The sequence below is a fragment of the Colletotrichum karsti genome, assembly GCF_011947395.1.
Source record: "Colletotrichum karsti strain CkLH20 chromosome Unknown Scaffold3, whole genome shotgun sequence".
Taxonomy (NCBI): domain Eukaryota; kingdom Fungi; phylum Ascomycota; class Sordariomycetes; order Glomerellales; family Glomerellaceae; genus Colletotrichum; species Colletotrichum karsti.
This window is the reverse complement of record NW_024065903.1, coordinates 769,359-795,120: the sequence shown is the minus strand read 5'-3', so window position 1 is coordinate 795,120 and position 25,762 is coordinate 769,359. Positions and strand designations below refer to the sequence as shown.

The window sequence follows — 25,762 nt, the reverse complement described above, 5'->3', positions numbered from 1 at the left end:
ACTGGTTTCCCTGCACTCGCAGGCTGCACTCAGTTCTGTCATCTCAAACCAGCTACCAACAGAGGATTTCCTGGCCTGTCAAATCAATGGCGCAAACAGTACAGGGGCTGTTCTGTTGCGCTGCACAATACCGCGGAAGAGCCTACGTCCGTAACTTGTCTAGGCGTCCAAGTTGGGAGCTCGTACTCGCGGCCATGACCACAATCGTCCATTTTCTCCAGAATAATTCCATCATATCAACCCGGATCCTCGCTCACTCCACCGGGCCTGGATTCATTCCAGTGGTCTTCATCGCGGGGCTCATTTGGGGGCAACGGCGTCTAAGTGCTCGGTCTCGACGGGTAATTCTGGGGCTACAGAACACAGCTCATTCAGACATCAGCCCAGAAACGGATACGGGAGTAAAACAACCACAAACCGGCCCAACTGCTTCGAAACGGTACATTTCACTCAGCCTTACAGCATTTGAGTTGCGGCCATCAGACCCTGAGTTCCACGGTCAAACCCTCCGAGAGCACAGTCACGCTACCTACCTACCGCAGCGGCTCGCTCGTTGGACGACGGTTTTACTCAACAACCTGCCATATCCGTGACCAGATGGAGGATTTGCTCTTGCCGTTGCCGCGCGGCACCAAAGTGCCATCAAAAGACGGAGCTAAGCGGTACGACCCAAAGCTCCGAGTTGCTGTCAGTCCTCGGTCCCGATCACTTTCGACCGCCGCCTGTTCTCTCATCGGCAATCGCGCTGGCCCCCTTTTTCTCGCTTGCAAGATCACTGTGGATGCTTCTTCCTCGTCTTGTGGATGATTGCAAATTTTCAACACTCGCCATCATATCTCAACTTTCTGGCCATGACTTTCCAAGCTGCTTACAGTACCTAACTTGGTTGGGGGAAGCGCGCCCTTTGTCGCATGGGTGACAGAATGGGATTCCTAGGCACCGGGGAAGCAGGGTGCTCGACCCGCTAACCAGGACATGGTCCCTTCGGCTTTCGCAGGCAACGTGGTTGTCCTAGCTGCAAGTGAGTGAGCGTGACCAGCTAAAGATGAGTAAACAGCGAAGAGGCGCGTCATGAAGGACCTGGACCAAGCCTATCCATCTCCAGTTCGATACTTGCATGGAACGCTGTCAGTTACGAGGGACTCCTTACTCTCGCAAGTTGACATCTGCCTCCGCTGCTGTCACCTGTCACTTGTCGGCCAAAGCTCTCTCTGTCGAACCCACTCGAAAGCATTGTCTAACAGGCTGCGCTCTCACTCGAATCCACCCGATTGCGGTCAAAAAGATCTGATAATAAGAGAATTGGGCAGCTCGACCGATCGAGATGGACAAGCCAGCTCACCAAGCCATTGTCAATAGCACCTGCGTCTCATGATGCCCGTCTATTTCTGGCCGCTTGAAACATGGCAATAACGGCACTGCCCCCAGCGGCGACCTTCTCGGCCGTTGGGCGCGGCGGCATTCTCCGTGATTGACTCCCGGTACTGTAATCATATCACGAGAACATCTCCCAGCTGATACCAAGCACGATTGACAGCCGGACTGGTCAGCGGGAGGCGCAACGACTGACCAAGGCAAGACGCACTGCGCTGGTCGGGATACACTCAGGGTCCAGGGGCTTGAGACGGGCCTCTGTGGGCACTTGGGCGACCTGAAGTGGGAGCATCCGCACGTACCGAGACTCGACCATTCCTTAATCACGACTGCAAGGGGCACTTAGGGCTTGACTTGGCCGCTCGGCCATCCGAAGGCGATGAGGACTTTTCTTCTTCTGAACTCTCCGCAGATCGATGGTAGCAGTCCTAGTGGGCAGGGAGGGGCTGGGGCAGATCACGGGTGCCTTGACATGAAGTCTGAACGATCCGGATGGGCAAGCAGCGGCTTGATCTCGACAGAACAGTCGGCTTTGTGGCGCTCGGCCCTCGACCACCAGTTGGTAAACGGCTTCCAAGTTGTGGTTCCTGGGGGAGCGGCAACCCGCACTTGCTCCTTTCTTCTCTGCTTGCTCAGATCGAGCCATCGTAGATCTGAGTTGAGGCTTCAAAGCGCAGAAAACTTGCTGAATACACCAAATGGCGGGCTACATCAGATCAGCTCATCCACATGACCAGATCTGATCGACCAGATCATCGTTGTACCTCATGATTTCCGAGCTCGACGAAAGGCCCTCTCATTCTTCTCGACCTACCAGATACTTCGGCCGGCTTTGACGCTTTCACGATGGTTTCCCATGGCATAATGCCCCTCTCCGAACGCCATCACAGTTTCCGGCCGGTCCTCCGCGAGTGGACAGAAAGCCCGACTCATGTTCATTTCTCACGAAGCCGTCAGTGAGAAGTGATATGCGGTTTTGTTGAGGGAGGGCGTGAGACATGAAGGAGAGGGTATCCCTGGCGAAGAATCAAGCGGTGTCTGAGCATCCACCAAAGCACTTGATATGTGAGATATTTATTTCTCTTCTCTCAGTTTCTCGTCCACGAGCGGCCTGTCCTGCCAGAAGAGAGTCCGGACGTCTCGTCCGATGTATTGGCCGCTGTCGATTGCCTGACATTGAAGGGATGGCCCTGTATCGAGTGGTCCCAAGCTCGATTGACGGCATGGACGGGTCCATATGGATTACCTACCAGCTTGTGGTGGCTAGTTCGTGGAAGGTGGACCAGCCTCACGCAGTCGCGCAGATGGAAATTGTTTCATTCCCCCAAGCCAGACGAAGCGATATCTCAACCCGCCTCTACTCGTCGCACCCCACCCGGCAGGCAGTGTGATCTACGCACTTGTCCTAACCGAGACCAAGCTGGATCGCTGGGCCAGCTGCGCGACATGGGTCCAACGCCGCAAGTGCCAGGGCCGAATCCGAAGTCACAGCCAAAGCAACCCAACATCCTGGTCACTTTGGAGTCGAGAAGCCAGTAAGAGAAGACCGCCCACCTTCAGATCTCGACTCTGATGCTGTAGCCCACATGGATGGTGCCTGTGGCCAGCAGCAGTGGAGCCGGGCCGGCTCCTTTATGACATTTTGCGGTTGGTTTTTTCTTTTATTTCTTTCCTCGCTTTGTGTGCAGGAGAAATGTGATATGTGACGAGAAGGCTGAGATCTACCTTGACCAACATATGCAGCATTTTTCGCAAGCTCTTCCATTTTGATCACGGCCCAATTTCCCAAAGCGGGTTGATTCCTCCGAACCACTCGATTTATGGGATTTCGAGCCACAAAGCCTCCCGTACAATATCGCAATCTGACAGGTCACGGAATCACGATCAACCGACATGGACTTTCGATCACTTCGCCAGCTGCTTCGGAGGCGCATCTCACGTCCTTCTGACCCCGAAACCCGCCCGGGAGTGGAGAGCGGCTTTTTCTCCCCTACTCTGGTTATTGCAGGCCAAGCAGCGAATATGACCAAGGGGCGGAGGAGTTTTCTAAACTTCACAACGCAGCCGGCGCCGCCCGACCACGGGGCCGATGTTGGCGACATCTGTGCGACGCCAAACGGACTTCTTTCTCGATGGTCTCGAATAGTCGTCTTTGGCCGGCCGGCTCACTTTCGGAGACTGACGACTTTCGCGGCTTTGCTTTCGCGTCCTGCGTCGTGGACCCATGGGGCCGGCACCTCCCCAAGATTGGATCATCGGCTCCCGATCTCTCGCTTCCGGTCACATTTTGACCATCAGTCACCTCTCATCGCCCACGTCGACAACGGTTCCCCACTCCGCGACCCCTCCGTCATCAGAGAGAGGCAGCACAGAGACTGAGAGAGCGAGAGGGATCGCGATTGTAGAGCAACTCATATGCAGATGAGGAATGACAATGCGACAATCCGATGCGCGCAAGACGCTGCAGAAAGGTCCGGCTGGGCCAAAGCGAGGAAACTCGTTGTTTTTTTCTCTCGCGCTACCCTTTTTTGACGATGTCATCGCGAAAAGTCCCGCTCATTGACAGGCTTCTTTGACGAGTCACTTTTCTTTCCCCCGACTCGAACCCCGGTGAAGCGCCTAAAGTGTAAACTTTGACATGGCACGAGGACGTTCCTTCGAGGAAGAGGGGCAAGTTGTTGTTTTTCTTCTCCCTCCTTCTCTCTCCAGGCGGTCTGTGTTACATAGACACAGACATGACAGGGAAGAGAAACACGACTCCTGATCATCGTCTTGGAGAGGGTCGTTGCTCGTCAGAGATTGTTCTTCGTCGCAACGTTCGGGTTCCCTCCCGCATTTCTTCCGTCGCACACAGTTTCTCGTCTCGCGCGCGCGCGGGGCGGATGTGCGAGGGTGGAGATAGACGGTCCGCAAGTAGCGCCGTTGTCGTTGCGCTGAGAGCCCGCCGCCCTCTTCCCGCCCTCGTGGCAATCCAACGAAAGCGGGCAGCTTCATTTTCCTCGTCTCTCTTCCTCCTTGTGTGTTTGACTTCAGCAGTAAGTTTACAGCTCGGGAGGCGGGACTCGGGACTCGGAGCTTTCGCCGATGAGGTTCATTGGCTACAGCTCTGGATCAACCATATCAGATGACTCACGCTTCTTTGGTGTCGTGGGCCTCATAGGCCCAACGGCGGCGCAACATGAAGACAGATACTGAGCCTTACTGGACAACGGGCTGCAAGACAGGAATGTCGATTGCGCCGAACGCCAGTAGTCGGGAGGCAATGGGGACACGGAGTAGGGGTGATGCCTGTTCGGTGCCGTCCAAGTCGACGTCGAACATTCGGGCGTGGAGCTACAGTCACTTGCCCCCTACGGAGCCAAAGCGGCAGCTTTGCCACGCCGAAGACTGGACTCCTATGACAGCCTTGCGTGATTTGTCCTTGTTGGGAAGGTCAGGTGGTCAAGGGAGAAGGGAGTTGTGCGCTCCGATCTTCTATCATACTATCACTCACCGCATCGTGAATGGCTGGCTGGGGAGATTGGGGCTGCAACTAGCTTTGGGGACTGCAAAGCCGTTGCCCAGCATTCCTACCACTCGGAGCAAAGACGTGTGAGGTGAGGAGTGCAGTAAGTCCAAGACGTCGTCCGCTTTTTGCGCACATATTGTTCCTGCCTACCTGCCTTTGGTAAGGGCCTCCGTCCCTCACATCTCACCTTTTCGAGTCTTTCTCAGAGTCTCTCCGTGGGTGGCTCCTCCGCGGGACTCCGGATCCGCGCCGTTGAACATGCCTAAGGCATGTCGTACCCGGCGGCGCACACCTCTTTTCTTCCTCGGAGTCTGTGTCGCAAGTCTTGCCTTTCCTTCTTTCCTGAATGTCTCTGCCTGGCGAGATGTCTCTTCTGTTGAACATGTCTCTCGCGTGTCTCGAGGTGGCCACCCGGGCAGATGAACCCAAAGAAGGGCGAGTCGCGGGGGAGTAAGTGAGCAGGCAAGCAGGAATGGGAATGTAGAGAAGCGTGGTGTGCGTGTGTGTGCGTGTGCGGGTGGGTGCACGTGTCTGAGATCGGAGGAGGAATGTTCGGGTCGCAGATCGTCACTCCCGGAATTCTTCCAGCTGGCTGGCTGCCCATTGGGGATATCTCTGCCATCTGGCGGCACGTCCACGCTGCGCCGGAATACGCTGATGACGACGTATCTGTACCAATCTGCCCCTCTTTCTGCCTCCGTGACTGCCTTGTATTTCACTCTTCTCCGCTACTGCCAGACGGCCCAGCCTGGCGATATGAAGATGATCACGTCGGCCGCCTCACCATGAACGAGGCGAAAGACCTCTGGGTGGTCCGGCTACTCGAGATAGAGAAGAAACCAAACCTCCGAGATCTTGTGAAATGTGACAACAGATTCTGCTGGCTCCTGACGACCGGGCCGGGGTTTGGGACGGAGGAGGGTTACTTTGACGGTTTTCGTGAGATCCTGCACTTACCCCTCCTTCAAAACGAAGGCACTGCAGGAAGATGCCGAGAAAGGGCAACGCTGTTGATGGCCCTTTTCGTGTAACCCAACTGACTGACGACTGGCCGGGTCCGTCCGCACGCGCGTCTTCTTCTTCTTCTTCGAAGCTTCCGATTCGAAGGGCGGCGCTTGGCCCTTGTGGTCTTGGAAGTTGAGATGTTTGACTCGCAGTAGATGCTCCTATGCGGCTTTTCGTGATGGACTGGAGGCCGTGTTTGGGAGGGTTGCGGCGATATGCGCGTTCCCGTCCGATGTGAGGGCGGGTCAGTGACGGACGGGGGAGCTACACCACATCACATCGTACACAGAGGCATGCATCTCGAAGTGTTTATTGGGTGTGCCCACGACACCGCGGGACCCGGAAGGGAACGAACGGGCTTTTCGGGGCATGAGGTGGTGTGCTGCTGTCTGAGTGACAAGTGTGATTTAGGTTGGCTTTTGGCGCTGATGTGTGAGTGGGCTTTTTCGGGGGGGAAGATGGGTTGGTTGGTCTACGACGTGCTGGGTGTGGCTATTGCTGTGTTTCTCCCACTGTGAGGTGCTTCCGTGTGAGCGAGGTGGAAGACCTACTTCCAAGTCAGAACGCCCATTGTCTACCGTAGCGATGATGAGGACGTTTCGTAACGGACGAGGAGTGTACTGTACACGGTCTTCTTGTCCTCGTCTTGGTCGAATCTCTTGTCTCGGAGTGGGGGAGGACATCGTCCGCTTTGGGGGCGCGGGATTGGCGCAGGGAGGGTTCTGACGGGCTTGACGAATCGCGATCGGTTGTGTCATGTTTCTGGTGTTCTAAGTGATCCTGGGCTCCCAAAACGCGCGAGTGGGATGGGTTTCGGTGCTTGTCTGGTGCTGGTTGGACCGCGGTGCTCGCGCGCCTTCGCAGGACTGGAGCTCTGTGTCTTTTTGGTAAAACCCCTGAATCCATGCTGGCGTCGTCGGGGAATAGAGATATCAGATATCGAAATGCCGCCGGGAGTCTTCCCCGCGCAAGTAGACTCAAGTTAAGATGAATTAATGAGAGGCAAGCGCGGCGAGACTTTTAGACGGGGGGAGATAACTTGGTGCCAACCAAGGTGGCCTGAGTGGTCTGAGTGAGGCGGCCGGTGTCCATACCTGTCTATCCTGTCGTCGTCGTCGATCGACCGAGGCTCAGAGGTATCAGTCACGTTTCGTCAGACGACCGAGAGGAAAGGAGAGAAGACTCAGGGTCCTGGGAGGGAGGGGCCGAGGTTCGTGAAACGGCGGGAGAGATCGGGGAAGTTGGATGAGATTAAGGGTTCGGTCGTGTTTCTCCGTCGTTTCTGGAGGCTTCGGCGCGCGGGGAATGGGAGGAGGGTGTTGTCTTGATGATCATGTCGCCTCAATCTGTTGCTGGGGTCTGCTGGGTTGGTATTCCTGATCTTCCGTATTGGGCTTATGGGGCGAGATTTTGATTGCCATCTATCCGGGTGTTTCTGGTTCTGGTCGATGGCGCAAAGCTTTGACTGAGAGCCGATTCGAGATTGTGGCAGAATAGGTATATGACATACAACTTGGTGGCTTGATTAAGTATCTGCTACATCTGAAATAGACTATAGAAGACTAAACGATGAGTTTCTGATGCTCCTAGGGTGAACTCTTCCGGATTATGTTAAGCCCATTCGGAGAGCCTCTTTGTATGGCGCCCGGCGTGTTCGAGGCAACCTGTTCTCAAGTCGGATATTCTTACGCCAACTGCCAACAACCTAAACTCAACGACTGGAAATCATCGTTGAGACTTACATGACTAATATAATGGGTTGTGTTTTGGTGTTCTGAGGTCTCTCTACTTTCACTGGATGTATTACTCGACATGGTGTTCTGAAGTTTATTCCAATGTCATATGCCATACGCCTCTACATCGAACTTTGTGGCCAGACAATCAAGTTCATTCATTTGCTTCTGTACCTTAAATACACTCTTGAAACTTGATAAGGTAGTTTTTACGGATTTACAACAAGATGAAGTGTTTCGGCTGGCTGCGAAGAAGACATCGCCGTTAACTCAGTTTTGCTTTTCACGTCAAGATAGTTTTCCCGCGCGGCAACTGAGGATAGGTTCTCGGACCTTGGACAACGTCGCCGAACCTGCAGTATTCACTAACTACGATTGACTACTTCGTTAGGATAGATACAAGAAGCTGCTGAGAAATAGATGTTTGAAGCCAATTTGACATGTATTTGAGATACTGCGTTGTGTTATCGAGCTGTATGTTCAAGTAGATTACATCGACATGCGAAGTTGGTATTCTCTGGCTTCTAAATGCCGCGGGTTCGTGGACAACTAATTTCTGGCCAAGGCACAATTCAACTAAGCGTCGTGCATTTGAGTCCTTCGAAACCAGGAATATCATGGGAACTCTCAAAGGCATACGACCCAAAATTCACCTACGCTAGTATAATCTCAGTCGTCAAGCTTCTAGTCTCGAGAGGGTCGATGATGTGCTCTTTGAGAAAGATATTAAGATACTTCAAAATATCAGCACAGAGAAACTAGCTGTATGCTGTCTGTAGGTCTTGAAATATCGCTCAAGTCTTCCTTTAGACCTCCAGCTTTCTGATAGTTATGCATCTCATCGCGTTATCTGTTGGGGTATTGATATATTGTGCAACACTATCATTACAATTACTCAACCCAATGCGGCAAATAGAACTTGACGTTCTCGTACACGAGGAAAGTGACCCATGTAGCTGGCATCACTCTCACAACTCCCGGCATGAGGCCTCTGTAGAAGCCTCTAAACCCTTCTTCCAGCCATATCCTCCGCACGACGCCCCTGATGCCGCGACCAAATCTCTCATCAGCATCATAGTTTTGCAGCCTGCTACGCAAGACCTGATAGGGGTACGTCACAGCTCCGGCCACCAACTTCGAGATGCTAGAGATCACCACGGTCGCCTCGTTGCTGAGCCGGCCGCCGTTGTCGCCCTTCTGCCTCCTGCCGGCGAAGTACATACGCTTCGCGGGCTCATAGACAGCAAACTGCACCGCCCCGTGCGAGACCCCGATCAGGCTGACCCCTAAGCCGCGGTAGAATCCCCTCCACCCCTCGGACCGGTACAGCTGACGCGCGCCAGACCACATGCTCGAATAGGCGCCGGCGGCGGTGCGATCGGAGGACAGCATGCGCGTCTTGAGCACCCAGACGGGGTTTGTCAGGACTTGCGTCAGGGCGCCGGCGAGCGCGGAGGAGATGAAGAAGTCGTGCGATGAAAGGACCTCCTTGGTCAAACTTCGGGTCTCGGCGTCGCCGGAGGTGCGGAGTGATCCGGCTTTCCAGTACGCGATGGCGAGTTCGACGCGATTCTTGAAGAAGAAGAATGCGGACCAGCTCGAGGCGTTACCGATTAGGTTGGGGGTGAGACCGCGATAGAGCGAGGCGATGGGATGCGGGTTCTGGGTGAGGGTGCGGATGAGGGACATTGTCGTCAGCGTGGTCGAGGGGTTGGCGGCGCTCCGGTGAACTGCGATTTCGTGTAAGACAGAAGGTTTTCAGATCATTCTATGAGTGATAGGTCTGACTTACTTTGCATCCGGGTTTTGACGATATCGAGCGGATGAACTACCAGAGTCGCGACTGAGCCAGCCGAAAGTCCGGCGACGGACTCGACGAGCGCGGGAGAGAGGCCCGCATCTTTTCTTTCTGACATAGAAACGAGACTTCTAGTCACATTTCAATCATCAGATGAAAGAAGTGCTCCTCGGACTTTTGTTTGTTTGAGCTCTCTCTCTGAAGAGAGACGAGGTGAAGCTCAAGTGAGTGAGAGTGAAGTCTTGGTGTGGCTGAGGACCCATACAGCTTACCAAAAAAAATTGCTACGTCATTTTAGCTCGTTACATTGCGGCCCCGCCACAGATCCTTAAGGTCTACCTACCTAGCCACAAGCGACGACTAGGTACGACGACGGATCATGATGACGAGATGTGCAGACGTCAATGAATTTGGATGAAATAGATGAATGGGTCTCGTCAAAGTTATTGCCAAAGTGCAGGATGAGACATCGCGAAAAACGAAGGCGGATATTGCACCAGCTATGGACGAATGCGCGGGACTTGTTGGGAGAGTGTCTGCTCCGGCAAAATGAAGACGCCCGTTTTCTTTATTATCCAAAGCTGGTATCTCGAGGCTGCTCGTGAGCCTGCATTCTTCGTAGCCTTGGAAAAGGGATCCGTCGAAAGTTTAGCACCATGCAGTGTGACATGTGGTGTGTAAAAGCGTGTCGTCAGAGAGGTTTCATTTGATTACATATGTAGTTGTACAGTTCATTGAGACCACAGCCTCTATCCCTAGCCTTCCATGCCTGGGGCCCGGCGTTTCATTCAACCCTGAATGCCGGCTTGCCAAGAGATGTTCCCAAAAGTCCTTGTATAATACACGAAGTCGATGTCGAGGAGCATGTCGTCTAAGAAAGGGGAGAGAGGAGGCTTTCAAGGACATTAGTATTGTTACTACTTGACGAATGTCGGACGCGATAGTATGGCAACATACCGGATGAAGGGCGGGCGGGGCTCGCTGCGAGTGTAACCTATGGCCAGAAAGTTAGCTTTCGAGTTATCGATTGTTCGCAAGTCGCTTCGTGTCATTCGTACCGAGGTAGAGGACCAAGGGGAGGTAGCCGCTGCGAACTTATTAGCAAAGAACATGATGCCCGAGGAGAAATAACAAAGACATACTAGTGAATAGCAATCTTGGAGATCTCGATGATCTTGCCGATGCGCTCCTGTTTAGAATCGTGAGCTTCTGTTTGATGCGACAAATTGGCAGCAGGCGTCATCGTACCTTGGACTCTTCGGAGAGGGCGAACATTTTTGCGGCTGTGATGCAGTATTCGAAATGCAACCAGTTCTAATATCCGATCAAGACTTGTGCTTGATGATCTTGTTCGCCGGGATTCGCGGGTTGTCGTCGGGCGAGGGTGGATGCGCTGGGACGAACATCACCTCAACTTTTTCTCGACCCTGCCGGAAAAATGGTGACAACCTTAAAAGTGGGACCGGAACAACGCAAGCTTCTCTTATCGGACCTTCCAACTGCGATAAGAAAAGGTACGTACCTTTTTCGCAGCTACCGCGTCGACGAGGCCAAAATTTCCAGGCGACTGCTGCAGACTGGTTCAACTTACGACAATCGCGTCGCCCAAACACATCTCCGATAACGTTTTCCCTTCCAGTATCTCTGTCGCATCGATTCATCAGAGAGTCTCATCAGTTCAAAATGGCGCAAAACAGGCATTGGTACGTCTCAATTCCATCGGCCCGCCGAACAGAAAGCTAATAACGCGATCGTGCAGGGAACAAGACAAAGATGCTACCATCTACATAGGCAACATCGACGAGCGCGCGACTCCGGCGATGGTATACGAGATTATGCTGCAAATGGGACCCATTCACAACATCCACATGCCCCGCGACCGTGTCACACAGAACCACCAGGGCTTCGGTTTCGTCGAGTTCCGCTCCCCCGGAGACGCAGAATACGCCGCGAACGTCATGAACGGTATTAAGTTGTACGGCAAATCACTGCGTGTTAATAAGGCCAGTGCCGACAAGCAGAAGCAGGCAGAAGTCGGCGCAGAGCTGTTCGTCGGTAACTTGGACCCCATGGTCGACGAGAAGATCCTCTACGACACATTTTCGCGCTTTGGCCCGCTCGTCACACTGCCCAAAGTCGCAAGAGAGGACAGTGGTGCTTCGAAGGGCTTTGGCTTCATCTCATATGCCGATTTTGAAAGTTCTGATGCGGCCATCTCGAACTTGAACGGCCAATACATCCTGAGCAAAGAGGTCACAGTTCAGTATGCCTTCAAGAAGGATGGTAAGGGCGAGAGACACGGCGATGCTGCGGAGCGTGAGCTGGCTGCGCAGGCAAAGAAGAGGAACATCATCCCCGAGATCCAAGCGGTGCCGCCAGCGTTCTTGATGAACGGCAACGGCCCACCAGCTGGAGGTGTACCCGCCGCGCCCGTCGGCTTCGATCCCGCAAACGGCCTGCCAGCTCAAGTACCCAACCCCGGAGCCCCTGCTGGCTTCGCACCTCCGCGAGGACCTGCTCAGTACAACGCAGTACCGCCTCCCGCCCACATGGGAGCCCTCGGTACCGGTCGCGGTCATGTGCTGCCGCCTGCACCGTCTGGCTTGCCCGCGCGCCCGCCCCAAGGCCAAGGCGGTTATACGAATCCCGCCGACTTCCACCCGGGCGCTCCTGGCTTCCGTCCACCCAGCGGCGGACCCCCTCCTCAGGGTTTTGCTGCGCCTCCGCCAAACTTTCCCGTTCCTCCCCCGGGCCAGTCCGGGACACCACCCGCACCCCCCGGCTTCATGCCGCCTCCAGGCTTCAACCCTCCCGGGTTCCCTCCTAGGCGATGAGTCTTCGACGAGCATTGCTCAATTTTCCAGCAGCTCCGGAAGGCAGACCACTTGAATACATAGCAGGCGTTTGGGATAGGGGTAACAAAAGGGTTTGGTCAAAAACCAAAACGAACAGATTGCAATGGTCTGTCGTCGCTTCGAATGAACGGGCCTGCCATTGCTAACGATTGTTCAGATACCTGGCGAGAAATAGTAATTATCATGGCACGATGGAAGGGCTCTCAGCGGTCAAAAGAGACGACCCAGTCTGCCGAAATCGAATGTCAGCCCAGCCACAGTTTAGACTAGCCACTGGGGCACATGTCCGCAGGTTTGGGAATTACAATGAATTCTTATTCAAGCATATCCCAACTTTGAATGTGATTTACACTTTGATGTCATTCTTCGGGTTTGTTGACTAATATGTGCATATAATACAGTTCCAGAAAGCAAGTACTATTCGTCTCCTTCGATGAAGTCGTTCGAATTGGACCCATCCCCGCTTCCGGAGGTCACCGTCGTTGGGGATCTAGATAAGGTCGTCGGGACCTCCCGATATCCCTTGCATGCACCAACGTTTCCAGGCCACTAGCGCATTGTCCATGGGCGTCTTAGCTGGTGTCCACCGCCCAAGTGGCTTAATTGACGCCTGTCACGAGTGCTATTTGAATGCGGGGTTCCCCGGCCGATGCATTGTCACAGCTGGTGAGCAGCCACACCACAACCCCTCTCCTGATCTCATAAACAAGAAGGGTGTACTTTCAAGATATTCATTAAAAACACATCATTCTAAATTGCATCAAGAACGACACTCACTATGGATCCTCAGGTTAAGTATCTTCTTTCTCTTCGGGCTGTCCGCGAGCGTTCCAAGATCGTAGGGGACGCCGCCGCAGCCGGCAACTTAAGCCACTTCGAGGTCCGCGAAGATAAGCTGGATGAAGTGGTCGACTTCGTAGCTTCCGTCATTAAGGTCAGGACTTATTCTATATGGAGATAATTGTAGAAACTGACGAACCTTCATTTCAGCGGGACTATGGCCCGGACAAGTTTGACACAATCCCTCCTCACGGCCGCTGGCAGCATTTCGAGGTCGGAAACGTGCCCCGCATCGCCAACATCATGGAGGAGTGGAAAAGCGAGGGTTGCGACAAGACGGAGCAGACCCGCCGTCTGATTGACCTCTTCTTCGTCTCCGTCCTCTTGGACGCCGGTGCCGGCGACCACTGGCGTTACACCGAGCCCGGAAGCGACCAAGTCTACGAGCGGAGCGAGGGCATCGCGGTGGCCAGTCTGCACATGTTCAAGTCCCTAGCGTTCACCGCTTCGGGATCGATTCCCATTGTGGATGGTAAGCGTCACGGCTTTGAGGGGTTGCGTTCGTACTGATGTGTGTGGTGTTCAGGAAAGGGGTTGGAACGCCTGGAGACGAGTGCCCTCGCCAAGGGCTTTCAAGTATCCGACAGTAACCCCATGCTGGGAGTCGATTCCCGCGCTGCGTTGCTTAGAAGCCTGGGCAAGTCATTGCTCGCTCATCCCGACGTTTTTGGAGCAGAAGGTCGCCCGGGGAACCTCGTCGGTCAGTAGTCGTCCATTCACATTCCGATTCGCTTGTTTCCTGACCAGAACCCCAGATTGTCTCACTAAAACGGCTGGCGGATCCTCGAAACTGGACGTACTTTTCCTTTGGGACACTCTCCAGTCTCTTCTCATTCCATGCTGGCCCAAGGACCGGACAACCATCAACGGCACGCCCATCGGCGACGCCTGGCCTCTGAGCACCCTGAAAAAGGGGACCAGCAGCACCGACGCAGCAGACGGCATCCAGCCCTTCCACAAGCTCACGCAGTGGCTCACTTACTCCCTGATGGTCCCTTTCCAGAGGGTCCTGGGCCTCGAATGGACCAACGCCGACTCTCTGACGGCGCTGCCGGAGTATCGTAACGGCGGTCTGTTCGTCGACCTGGGCGTGCTGGTTCTGAAAAAGGAGACGCTCGACCGGGGTTTGAAGGCCTCCGGCGAGGAACTCCCCATGTTTGACGCGGGAGACGATGTCATTGTCGAGTGGAGGGCCATGACCTTGGTCCTGATCGATAAGCTGTATAGCAAGATCAAGCCTCGCATGGGCGATGGCGTCCAACTGAGTATGGCGCAACTACTCGAGGCCGGTACGTGGAAGTCTGGTCGTGAGGTTGCCGCCAAGCGTCGGCCGAAGACGAAGTCGAGCCCGATCATTATCAAGAGTGATGGGACTGTATTTTAGAGTGAATGGTGCGCAGCATAGGCATTCGGTGTACCCTCACCGTCTTTAAAGTCTGATGAAGAACTCAGGCTCTCAATCGTCATCTTCGTTAACGACAATCTCATGAATCCCTGATGTGACTGCGTTGCGTCCAACGCAAGAACCCGCTGTGAGATGGATCGATGCGTCTTTTCATGCTATATCTGTCTTCGTATACATGAGAAAGCACTGGCGTAACTTGTGCTATAGGCTTGATTCTTCTCGAGTTTTCAGGGTGATGAAATTGCTTTGTTCACTGCGGGGCCTCTCAACTCAGTCGTCCTATCTATCATGAGGCGACGCCGGTTCAAATGAGAATAACCTCCTTCTCTTGACAATCGTCGTGCCATCCTTCACGATCACCAAAATACCCACGCTCAGATCTTGGTAATCTGAAAATAACGAGACCGACCCGCCGAAATGTGTTGGAGTTCTCTGCGACTGGCTCCAGAGCCAAGGCATAAGCAGCTTCGGAGAATTCTGGCTTGAAGTGAAGTACTATGGGCAAAGGCCGATGCACCACCATCGTTAAAAGCAGGGTTACTCTTCTTGCATTGCGATCTCGGGGACCAACAGCTGTGCGGCCGTTGAACTTAGTCCAGAAAAGGCTGCCTCGATGTTGGCAAAGGGGAAGCGAAAGAAATACCCCCGGGTTATCTGGAAAGAAATATGCCGATTCGATCGATGTCGGCATTGACGGCTCATCCAGACGAAGGGACGTATACAAGTTAAGGGGCTCATCCGAATCAAGCGGCCAATTCGACGTTTCGGTGGTGGTCGTTTGACCAGAAAGCGGACACGCAACGAATGAGATTTGAGGCTTAGATCGGACCTCAACCTTTTTGATGACTGCTTCGACCAATTTACCTCGGATTGTTAGTTTCCCCTCCGTGACCCTTCCGCAAGGATCACTTCCTCTCAGGGACATAGAGGCCGATACCAACTGCGCACTCCACTGGAGAGTGGCACAAGTTGAACGAGGATAAACGACGGGCACTGGCAATGAGATCCAAGACCAGCTCGGGCCAAGATATTCACTTGATGTTGCGTTATCAGACCATCTTGAAGCGTCCAGCCCCTTTTTGTTGAACCATGACAAAGCCCGTGGCATGTCGTTCCTCCAGAGTCCTGCAAGGTATTGATCGGAGACCGGGGGGCTCAGACTATGGGCGATGCCAGAGATCGCTGGTAGACGATCAGTCATGAACGTCAGTTCACAGGAAGAGTACTTCTTCACTATCTTCCTCCACCAGTTGTAATATTCGTGGGTGTCGTCGGGCTGCTGCCTCTGCATGGGGTAATAGCGAGGCCTTCGGCCAAAACCAAAAGTTTCTCCCAGATGGGACATCTCATATCGCGTACCTCTTCTGCAATCGAGATACATTTGATTCGTGCCGAAATTGAGCGTACGCCTGGATAAGAGGCTCTCTTGAAATATCCATCCGCGACGCAACAAAAGTGACTCAGGCTCTGTCTTGTATGGATGTATGTTTTTTTCGTAGTCTGTCGGTCCGGCGTAATATAGCGTCAATAACCCGTTTGGATCGCCACCCTCGTCTCGGTATTGAAGCGTCGTCCGATACGACGAATCTCCTATGAGGCTCCTGTCGTGTAAGAATCCAGATCGAGAGTCCTTCGCTGCAGGGCCAGCGATTGTCAGCTTGGATCCTTCGTAAATAGATGCCATCCGGGGACACTCCCGTTCCCAGTCCTGCTCGTCATCCTGTATGATGCAGAGTGAGTCAATCCACAAGTACCGGTATCCAAGCTTATCTGTCGCAATGACGGCGTCTCTGAAAGTCGCTGGTAGACTTGCGGCCTTGATACCGTCATGGATGCGACTTTCCACATTGGCCTTGAGAGTCGAGATGATATTGCTACCGCCCCAACGATGACTTAAGGTGACATAGTCATATTGACGGTTACGTTGTGTTGGAATCAATCTGACCTGATCGGCTCCTCGCTCAATCTGAAGAAGACGCGTGGGATTCTCAGCTCGTATAGAACCGCTAGAGTCAAGTTCGTCGACGCATTCCAGGTCGTGTTGTTCGCAATCTGATAGCCACTGCCTGGCGAGACCCAGCTCTGGTGATACCGTACAGACTCTAGCGTCGAAACCTCCTTGTGTTTGGAAGGTGCTATTCGCTTTCTCTTCGGTCAACGAGGATTCTCGCCGGGGGCAAGAGACTCACCATTTTCATGCCCAAGTAGAAAATCTGCTTCCACTTTGGCATCCAAAATATCAAGTTCTCGCCGGTCTCGGCTGCAATAAGTAATCAGGCTCCAATTGAATACCTGAGTCTTCCATTGAGCCTTATTGATCACGGCGTCAGAAGTTGAGCGGATAACCGTGAGCCCTGCGCCATCAAGTTGGCTATCAATTTTCTCTCGGGTTTTTGACAGCTTGTGCTGCTGAGAATGCAAACAGCCATTTCTGAACACTTGACAAAGCTGACAGCCTCTCAAGGCCGACTCCCTGAGAGCTTTCCAGCTAGAGCAGTGGCGAAACTCGAATGAAGGGCGCTCTTTGTTGGAAGGTCGAAGTGGGCGCAAGTACAATTCCTCTTATTGTAGGCACGATTCACACAGGCTCGATGCGGCTTCGCGAGGCAATCGCTCCTGAGAGTATTCGTCACCAAATCTGTATGTCCGATTCTCTGAATTAGCAGTCCAGGGTTCGATAGCTCTGCTTCTGAGATTTGCTGCGGATTCTTCAGCATCGACTTCGCTATTAGCGTCAAAGTCGCTATCAGCGTAAGCGAGACCCTCGCCAGCACTATTGAGGCCGCTAGAAAGTGAAATACTGTCTGAGTCGCTTGGGGCCTCCCGAAGCGAAGAAGTGGAAGCAGTCGATGGTGTTGTGGATGCAGATATAGGCAACCAACGACGAAACCAAGACAACATTATTTTGATTGTGATGCCGACGAGATGAGCTTGTGTGTCTGAGCGCGCGTGGCAATTCCACACGCGAACAAGTTGTTCGAGAACACCAGGACCGACCCTCGAATATATAAGGCATAAACAGGCACCTGATAGCGCTGCTCCTAGGAAGTAGGTAAGCGGCAGGGTGAGATGAGATCCCACCGGGCGGGCTAGAAGCAACCTACCTTAGTTGAGGCAAATGTTGGGCGAGAAGGGAAGTTGGGCAGCGGCAACGTCAAAACTAGAGGCCCAAATTCCAGGTTAGGAAAGAGGGGGTCCATATGAGTTACTCTACTCCGTTTGGGTCTGCAGTGCATGCTGCGGATGCCGATAGACAAGGAAATTAAACCCGGGTTTGCAGATGCCTGCATGCAACGAGATTCGCTGCATTTACCTTTTAACTATCGAATAGGCATCCGTGATGATACGAAAATCTCAAGACCATAGACGTACGGATCACATCTGCTGATGCTGGACGACAACCCAGGAGAAGACGACAGCATAGCAAGGTTGCCAGCAAATAGGCATCTCGAAGATCTCAAATCTGCGACGGACACCCGCACTGCATCTTCAGATACTGCCTTGCAAGAAGTCAGAATGATGCAGTTGTAGCTGAACGGAGAAAGTTCGTTGATAGAGATGAATAGCCAGGACACATCGTCAAGCGTTCCCCGCTTCTACTTTACAAGTGATTATATACAGTTGAGTTACAAGATTTTCTTTTTATCCGGTTGGTGTTGTACAACATGTCGTCCATTCCTGCTCAATCATTTCTTTTGGTCCCTCGACGCCTATTCCTTCTTGTCCTGGTCCGAGGTGTCCTTCTTCCAATCCTTCAAATACCCAAACGCATCGTCCCACGTCATGGGCTCGTCGTTGCCGTAGACGTGGACCGGACGCTTCTGGCTTTCCGCGTCCTTCTCCTTGCGGTATACGCGGCCCTCTTCGCTCAGTTGCTTCAGCCGGCCCTTGAACATCTTGTACCACTCCCGGTCCCGGTCCCCATCCTCCCTCTCGAGGACCTTGCGTCTTCTCTGCTTGACCGCCTGGTAAATCCTCCGCGCCTGATCAGAAGGCAGCTCGTTGAGGGAGTACTCCAGACTCCAATCCCAACTCTCCGCCGTCCTCGGGGGTCGGACCACATCAAGCCCGTTGACCTTGTTTCGCACCGTCAAGTGCATTCCCAAGAGCTCCTCTTCTTCCTCCGGCGCAGGCGCGCTGTCCGAATCTTCAGTCTGTTCAGTCTTCTGTTCCTCGACCTCGACCTGTTTCGATGACTCTCCAGACGGCGATGATGTCTCCTCTGCTTCCGAGCCCACCTCTTTCGATTTCGCCACAAGTTCAGAAAGAATCCTTCCAAAAGTTCGAAGTTTGGAGACGTCAGAGACGGGCTCTTCGTCCGGCTGTTCCACGTCGTCGAATTCGACCTTCTCGTCCACGGTCGAGGCCAATTGAAGGATAAGCTCCTTTAGACTGGTGTCACGGGAGACACCTGCATCTGTAGTCTGACTTTCGACAGAGGACGCCGCCTCTTGCAATAATTGCGCTTCAGTCGCCTCGGCGTTTTTGTTGGCAACATCGGTCAGGCTCTCCTCTTCGGTGGGTTGGCTGGCCTTGTCCACAACGTTCAGATCACCCCCTTGTCCAACCTCAAACGTCAGGGACCCGGTTTCAACATTGATTGTTGCGCCCTGCTGGTCATCTTCGGTGGCTTCGTTGCGTGTAAGAACTTCGAGCAAAGAGTCGACATAGCCCCGCGCTTCTTCCGAAGTTCTTGCTTTCAACAACCCGCTCTGCTCAAGGGCATCGCGGATTGCTTCGCGAACATGGTCAACCCCAAGAGAGTCATCTTCGATCGCCGCCTCCACCTTATCCTGCATTTCCTCCCAGGTAAACTGTCGCTGACTCTCAGCCATGGAAGCTTCTCCCACCTCGTCGAGAGCCTGCTCAGCTTCTGACTCCATGTCTTCAGCTTCTGAGGCCGTGGCTTGGTCTCCCGGTTGCCCCTGAACAAGCCCGAGAATCTGCTTCTCATACTCAGCGATCTCTTCAGCCTGGGATGATTGGATGTCATCAATCTCCTCCGCCGTAACCGGCTTCGCGAAGATGTACATGAGTGGCGGGTTTGTGTCTCGAGTTTCCACGTGCAGACGAATCGACCGACCTGGAAACCGGTTGGTGGCTTGGTCCATCACCTTATTCAGCAAGTGAACACTCAGTTTGAATTCCATGTCACCCAGAGCTCGGTCTTCGGTTCCATGCAAAGCATTGTCCATCTCGTTGATGCTGACATACTGGAAGCCGAAGATGCGTTGGGTGTTGTGGAAAGCGACAAAGATGCCGTCCATTCGGCCCATCCGCACTTGCAGCGAGTACTTGAGCATGGCCGACCTGATCATGTCAAAATATTCGCGTTCGAAAGATTCCCAAGTACCATGGCGTCTGCGGAGCTCGTAACCGAGTCCCTTTTTGTATCCCCCGGCGTCCATTCGGATGGATATCACGGATCTTGTCTTGAGATCGAACATGCCAGTGCCTGGCAAGCGGGGATCATAGGCGTCGAGTTGAGAACGCATGAGGAAGTCTCCCATGGTGGAGAAGTGGAACGCCTCGCTGGCGTTGCGCTCTTCCTCCGAAATCTGGTCCGAATTCTTTTTCCGATATCTCTCGAATTCATCTCGAGGCAAAGTGAGAAGCTTCTCCATCGACTTGCCCAGCATGCTGAGAATGGTTGCAAAGTCGTACTCTTTGTCGGCGTCGATAGCATAAACTCCATCGCGATGGTGGAGGAATGTAGCTGCCGGAGCCCGCAAGATCTGGGTGAACCTTTGACTTTCAACATTGAACGATTTGCTCATCATGCTGAAATTGAGCGGTCGCCAAGCCGAGAGAAGGTAGTGAAAATGTGACAGCATCGAGGTCATGCTGGATGTCGATCCACTGTACTTTTTGCCCTGCTGCCTAGCAAGATTGAAAAGAGTCTCGTCCTTCGAGGAGGTCACATACTTCTTCAACGCGTTGAAATCAAACTCGTTGATCGGCATAATGTTTGCCAGGTATGGGTCAAAGTTGTAGACGCCAGTGTGCGGATCCTGCAATAAGTAAACGCCCGGATTGAACAGAGCTCTGTCCAATCCATATGACAACCGTGGGACCTCTGGCATGTCTTCTATCTCGATGGGCGTTAGCCGTAGACTGTCCGCTTTCACCGATTCCACATTCAGCGGGGTTCCTCTGGTTCTGGACGTTCTCGGTGCCGGCGAGTCTTCGCCAGGGGGCCTTTTTTTCCCGTCGGCTCCTCTGGCCGCACGTAGACCCGATGCCCCAGCAGCCACCGCAGCGGCCGCGACGGCTTTCTTATTGCGCCGCATGCGATCCGCCAGCGATGTCCACTCTTCGGCCTTGCTCTCTGCCGGCGATGAATTTGAAGATTCCGATGCCACCTTCCGGACCTTAGTCGACGAGACCTTGCTCTTTCCTGTTGCTTTAGGCCCTGGAATCTCGCCCTTGGGCTTCTTTGTCGGCTTCGACTTAGCGGGTGCCGAGGAGTCTTCGGTTCGTTTCGTCAGGCTCACAAGAGGAATCTCTTGGCTGTTCAGGACATTCTTGAGAATGTCTAGAGTGCGCTCAACAGTTTTGAGCCTGCCTCCCAGCTTATTCGTCTGTCGCTCGAGTTGTTTGTCGAAGGCCTCGTCGCCTGCATCCTTGCCCGACTTCTTGTTCGCATGCTCTTCGGCAGCACCGTTCTTCTCCTCTTGAAGTGAGGCTAACTTTTGACTGATGGTCCTGTAACTGTCTTCAAGCCTGTCGAGAGACTGGAAGACATGTTGAACGACCTCAAGATGACCTTGATCGGCTGCGGTTGGCCCCGCCGGCGCTGCTGGCGCCGGCCTAGCTTTGGATTTTTGTCTGGCTTTCTTTGCCTTCTCTTTCGCCTTTCTGGGTGACCGTGTAGTTCTGGTACCGGTCTTTTTCGCATCGTCCGTAGCTGGTGTTTCCGCATCGTCGGTATTCGGAGATTTCGCATCGTCGGAGTAGGCCCGGCCGCCGGTCAAAGTGGCGCTCGGGAGTAGTGACGGTCGCAATCTACATGGTGGTGATGCGAACGACTGGAAAGGCGAGTAAGCGTATGGGGTCTTGAGACTCAGAACACGTAGACGGTTCGCACGGAACATTGCGAAAACTGTCGATGAAATCCCTTAAGCGCAATGGGCAGTTGTGCAGAGAGGAAGTGGGCTTGGAGCTGCCCAGGAATTTTTTTTGCCAGCAGTTGTAAGGCGCGGCGCTTGACGCGACCAGGGTCCACTTGGTCCCTGCTGTGGCGACCTTAATTACCTACCTCATCCCTGTACGCATCATTCAACCTCATCCCAGATCAAGGTACGAATATGCTGAAGAGACAGAGTACATACAATTTGTAATTTTCACAACTAAACGTTTTAGGCCTTGTAACAGTAGTAGACGACGTGCAAAATATCAGGAGCCGCCGTTTTGAGAGCGATACATATGGGGTATTGTGCTTTCCCAAACAACCACCAACTCATGCCAGACCAAATACCGTTCCAGACGCCAGATCCTATGCCCCCAATCACAAATCAAGCTCGGCCAGAGCCTACTCCTTGCCCGTAAACGCGTAAGACGCATGCTCCGTAGCATTGCGGCGTGCCGTTTCAGCTTCGGGGAACATTGCTTGGACTTCAAAAGAGTCTGCCAACATGCCGTCCGCAACACTCATCCAGAGAAGGTTGCCACTTCGTTTGGCCTGAGTCGAAGCTGCTTTCGCGCTCTTGAGGGCTTGTTCGCCCACCACGTTGTCAAATAACCGGTATCGCATGATACTTAGGGCTATTGCCAGACAGTGCGTGTTACCTGTCAGTTTTGAACCATTCAACGAGTTTGTTATACTCGTCTTGATCTGATGCATTGACGGAGGAGGGCTCGTTGAAGCTGTTGCTTGTACAAGATTGAATGCAGTCCGGATGTCAGGGTCCTGGTGCTCAACACATATAGGCCGAAGTGTGTTTAAGAGATCGGTGGACGTTGCCGCATCGAGATAGGTCGCATCCTGGAGAATCCAAAGTCGATTCAGAGCGGCGAGGATACACAGGTCTTGCTTTGCAGGTTTCCTGCCACCGTGTCCCGCCTGGCCTGCGCTGATACTCAATCTTTCGTCTTCAAACAGCAGCAGAGCTGTCTCGAGATCGCCAGTGCCTTGGTGGTACACGCCCGAGAGATAGAGCGAGAAGAGACCGAAGATATCGTTGATACCTGGCGTAATGGCTTGCTGAAGCTTCGCCACACACTGCTCAACCTTGGCCCACTGGCTATGAGTTGCGAAGTAGAGCCCAGTAAGAAGTTGAAGATAGCAGAAGATCTCAGTTCTCCACTTGGCCTGCTCGATACAGCCTTGTAGTGAAGAACCGGAAATGTTTGGTGCCACGTCTTTGTTCCCTTGAGGCTCAATTAGTCTTGTATGCCAGAGCAAGACGCATACAAACTTACATTTCGCCAAGACCTCAAAGCCTTCCTTCCAGAATTCGTGGCTTCGTCTTGATTCGTGTCCAGGCCTATACATACCGGCAAGGCCACTGAAAGTATAACTGCACCGTATTAGCGCAACGGCTCCAAGGCTGCAGAATGGGCCGACTTACGTGAGAACAACAATTTCTAGTCTGTTTAGGAAAGTCATGACCACGTAATCGTGACTTGACGGGCCGGCTCGAAGAATAGCAGTTGTGTCGTCGCTAAGCGTGGCGGATGCAGCAGAGGCCTTGTTGATAGGGATGAGAATTTCCGGGTTCAAGTCGCTCCAGGTTGATGAGCCCATGCTGTCGTCCAGTTTGCTTTGCAGGGTTTTCAGTTTGTATATCAAGATGTCCGGTGTCTTTTGGTGCATGCTGCATGCAAGATCCAGCAGCAGTGTCAGAATATCGAGCTGCGGTATTTGAACAGATGGGTCGAGTTGATACTTGGTAGCCTGGGCCAAACAAGTTTGTACACGCTCAATGGTGTCAGGTCGAATCGTCCTCAACATGGACAGGCCTTCAAGAAGAGAGGCAAACACAACCATGGCGTGGTCATTTCGATCACTCGCCAGCGCAGAGATGGCCCGAAAGTTTTCCAGGACCGCCGCGTCTGGCGGGCTGCCAGCATGTACATGGAACGTAGCCTTCAACAAGCGGAAGGCGTAGACCCAGTGGGTGTGTTTGAAACTAGATTCATGAGTCAGCATGTCCATTGGTTTCCGAGAAGCATGGTATGGCGTACGTGAGACAGTCAGATATGTTCTTTTCAATGGCAATAAAGGCTGCCTTTTGGTTCCGCTGAAAAAGCACCCGCAACAGCAGATATTGCATACAGTACTTGAGGTCAGTGTACCTATGCTACCGAGGGGTCAGTATGAAGACAGTAGGGCGGGGATCGGTTGAGAACAAACCTTTTCGCAAATGGTGATGCCCTTGCTGAGTGCAGTCTCAGCTTCCTGCAGGTTCTCAGTCTCTTCGCACAAGATGGACGCATATCTAAGCCGTGCCCTCGCCTCTTGTCTGGGCGACAGACGGTTGCTCTGGAAAGCGGCTTCGAGGCATGCAAGCCCGGTGGTGATCAGCTTCTGATATTCGCGCACTTGCTCTTCGGCCAAAGATGCGGCAACTTGCTGTACTGCACGCTTCGCCTTTTCAAAACACTCCTCAGCCACATGTACAAGAATCGCAGTCGTATCGTAGGATCTCGCTTTCGTGGAGAGAGCCGGGGAGCCCCTCGATGATACGGCGGGGGAATTCATGGACGATATTGCGGGCGATTTCCTGGCTATACTGGGAGATCTGGCGGGTTGTACGACGGGGGAGTTGGCACGGTTGGGCTCAGGACTCGGCTGGACGTGGGAAGGTTCGGCGAAAGGCTGATTCAGGACCGGGACACTCTGACTGTTGCCCATGGCTGGCTGTGAGAATTGAGCATACTGAGGTGCGGCCTGCGGTTGAACGTTGTGCAGCTGTTGGACCTGATGGCGCTGCTGCTGGCTAACCGGTTGCTGAAAGTGCGGCTGGTATTGGGCTTGCGGTTGCTGCGGCGGTTGCGGTCGATATTCGGCGTAGGTTGGGGTCGTCGGGTTCGGTATGGAAGCGGTCGGCAGTGCAGGTGATCGCGCGGCTTGAGTATGTTGCGGGTAGGAAGCGTGAGGTAAGTGAGGAGACACGAAGGGCGAGTTCATCACGTTGCTTTGGGCAAAGGACTGTTGGCCTTGTTGAGAGTAGTGCAGCGACTGCGGCGGCGGCAGCTGCTGCTGTTGCTGTTGTTGATGCTGCTGCGGCGGAAAGTTGCCGCCATAGGCAGGAGGATAGTGGCCATATCCGTTCGCATGCATGTTCATCGGGGCAGGCGCGGCAGCAGGTGGAAGGGTAGAGGCAGGAGGAACTGGAGACGGATGGAAGTTGCCTTGCGCCTGGCCGATACCGCCATAGGCAGCATTCAGGTACGGTGGATTTTGGCCGTCGGGGTTGCCATTGCCATTGCCATTGCCATTGCCGGTGCCGTATGGGTCGTTGTAGGCCTGCGGAAGGTGCTGCTGGCCATTAAAGGCCTGCCCCGAAGGCAAAGAGCCCCGGTAGGTCATCTTTGGGACTGCATAAGGAGCGCAGGCGTCGCTACAAACAGTCTCGATGGCCGCTTTGTTGAATCGACGCGGTTGCTGTCCAATGGTCGCATCTGCAGGTCGCGAGGCTCACGTCAGGAACGACAGGTTGGGAGATGTCCATGGCCCCTGCATGCCTTACATAATTACACGTGCCGGGAGAAATGCACGGGCCACTGATCCATGCCGACGTTGGACTTTTTGGACTCGGGCCAGGCCTAAAAGAGAATGAAAGAAACATCGAGACAGCGAGCGAGTTGCTAAGTCTTGAAGGTTAAGGTCTTACTTAATAAGTCACAGTGGTATTTCCTGTAGATACAACAAAACGTCGACAAGCATCAGACATTATCAGACATCTCCATGCTCGGCGGGTTTACACAGTTCAACGTCTGCACCGCTGTAGCCCCTTCTAATTGGCTTGTCGTCTTGTGCCTCGGCTTAAATCGAGCTGTCTCTCGCTAGTTTTTCCCACGTCCTTGGGTCCTACCCTTCGCAAGCATGGATAGGACCGATTCCCTTCTCTGCAGGACGGACGATCGGTGAACCCAGTCCCGATCTACCGTACATAGCTCATGGTTGTCTTATTGGCGCCTCGGTGCAGCCCCGAAAAAGACAAGTCGTCCGGCGCCTGTCTGCTGTTGTTGGGTGTTTGTTCTGAAGCTGCAAACAAGCTACGGGTCCCTTCCATTGGG

General features: G+C 53.5%; 5 protein-coding genes across 5 annotated transcripts; 2 read left to right on the top strand and 3 right to left on the bottom strand.

Moving 5' to 3' along the window:
• Positions 1 to 8,511: 8,511 nt before the first annotated feature.
• On the bottom strand, positions 8,512 to 10,693 carry CkaCkLH20_01322 (uncharacterized protein; the record flags this gene model as incomplete). Its single annotated transcript, XM_038884041.1, has 6 exons — positions 8,512 to 9,350; positions 9,413 to 9,525; positions 10,376 to 10,412; positions 10,477 to 10,505; positions 10,561 to 10,607; positions 10,667 to 10,693. The coding sequence occupies 6 exons, from the start codon at positions 10,691 to 10,693 to the stop codon at positions 8,512 to 8,514; spliced, it is 1,092 nt and encodes a 363-aa protein (XP_038750633.1).
• Positions 10,694 to 10,856: 163 nt separating this feature from the next.
• On the top strand, positions 10,857 to 12,252 carry CkaCkLH20_01321 (splicing factor 3b subunit 4; the record flags this gene model as incomplete). The annotated part of the gene is made up of 3 exons (XM_038884040.1): positions 10,857 to 10,932; positions 11,058 to 11,121; positions 11,178 to 12,252. 3 exons carry the CDS (start codon positions 10,857 to 10,859, stop codon positions 12,250 to 12,252), a joined length of 1,215 nt encoding a protein of 404 aa, XP_038750632.1.
• A 799-nt stretch (positions 12,253 to 13,051) lies between these two features.
• On the top strand, positions 13,052 to 14,497 carry CkaCkLH20_01320 (uncharacterized protein; the record flags this gene model as incomplete). The annotated part of the gene is made up of 4 exons (XM_038884039.1): positions 13,052 to 13,207; positions 13,264 to 13,585; positions 13,640 to 13,813; positions 13,869 to 14,497. The coding sequence occupies 4 exons, from the start codon at positions 13,052 to 13,054 to the stop codon at positions 14,495 to 14,497; spliced, it is 1,281 nt and encodes a 426-aa protein (XP_038750631.1).
• A 3,731-nt stretch (positions 14,498 to 18,228) lies between these two features.
• Positions 18,229 to 21,612, bottom strand: CkaCkLH20_01319 (uncharacterized protein; the record flags this gene model as incomplete). The annotated part of the gene is made up of 1 exon (XM_038884038.1): positions 18,229 to 21,612. The coding sequence occupies one exon, from the start codon at positions 21,610 to 21,612 to the stop codon at positions 18,229 to 18,231; it is 3,384 nt and encodes a 1,127-aa protein (XP_038750630.1).
• Positions 21,613 to 22,049: 437 nt separating this feature from the next.
• Positions 22,050 to 25,052, bottom strand: CkaCkLH20_01318 (uncharacterized protein; the record flags this gene model as incomplete). The annotated part of the gene is made up of 5 exons (XM_038884037.1): positions 22,050 to 22,888; positions 22,940 to 23,037; positions 23,089 to 23,649; positions 23,705 to 23,820; positions 23,874 to 25,052. The coding sequence occupies 5 exons, from the start codon at positions 25,050 to 25,052 to the stop codon at positions 22,050 to 22,052; spliced, it is 2,793 nt and encodes a 930-aa protein (XP_038750629.1).
• Between the last annotated feature and the right edge of the window lie 710 nt (positions 25,053 to 25,762).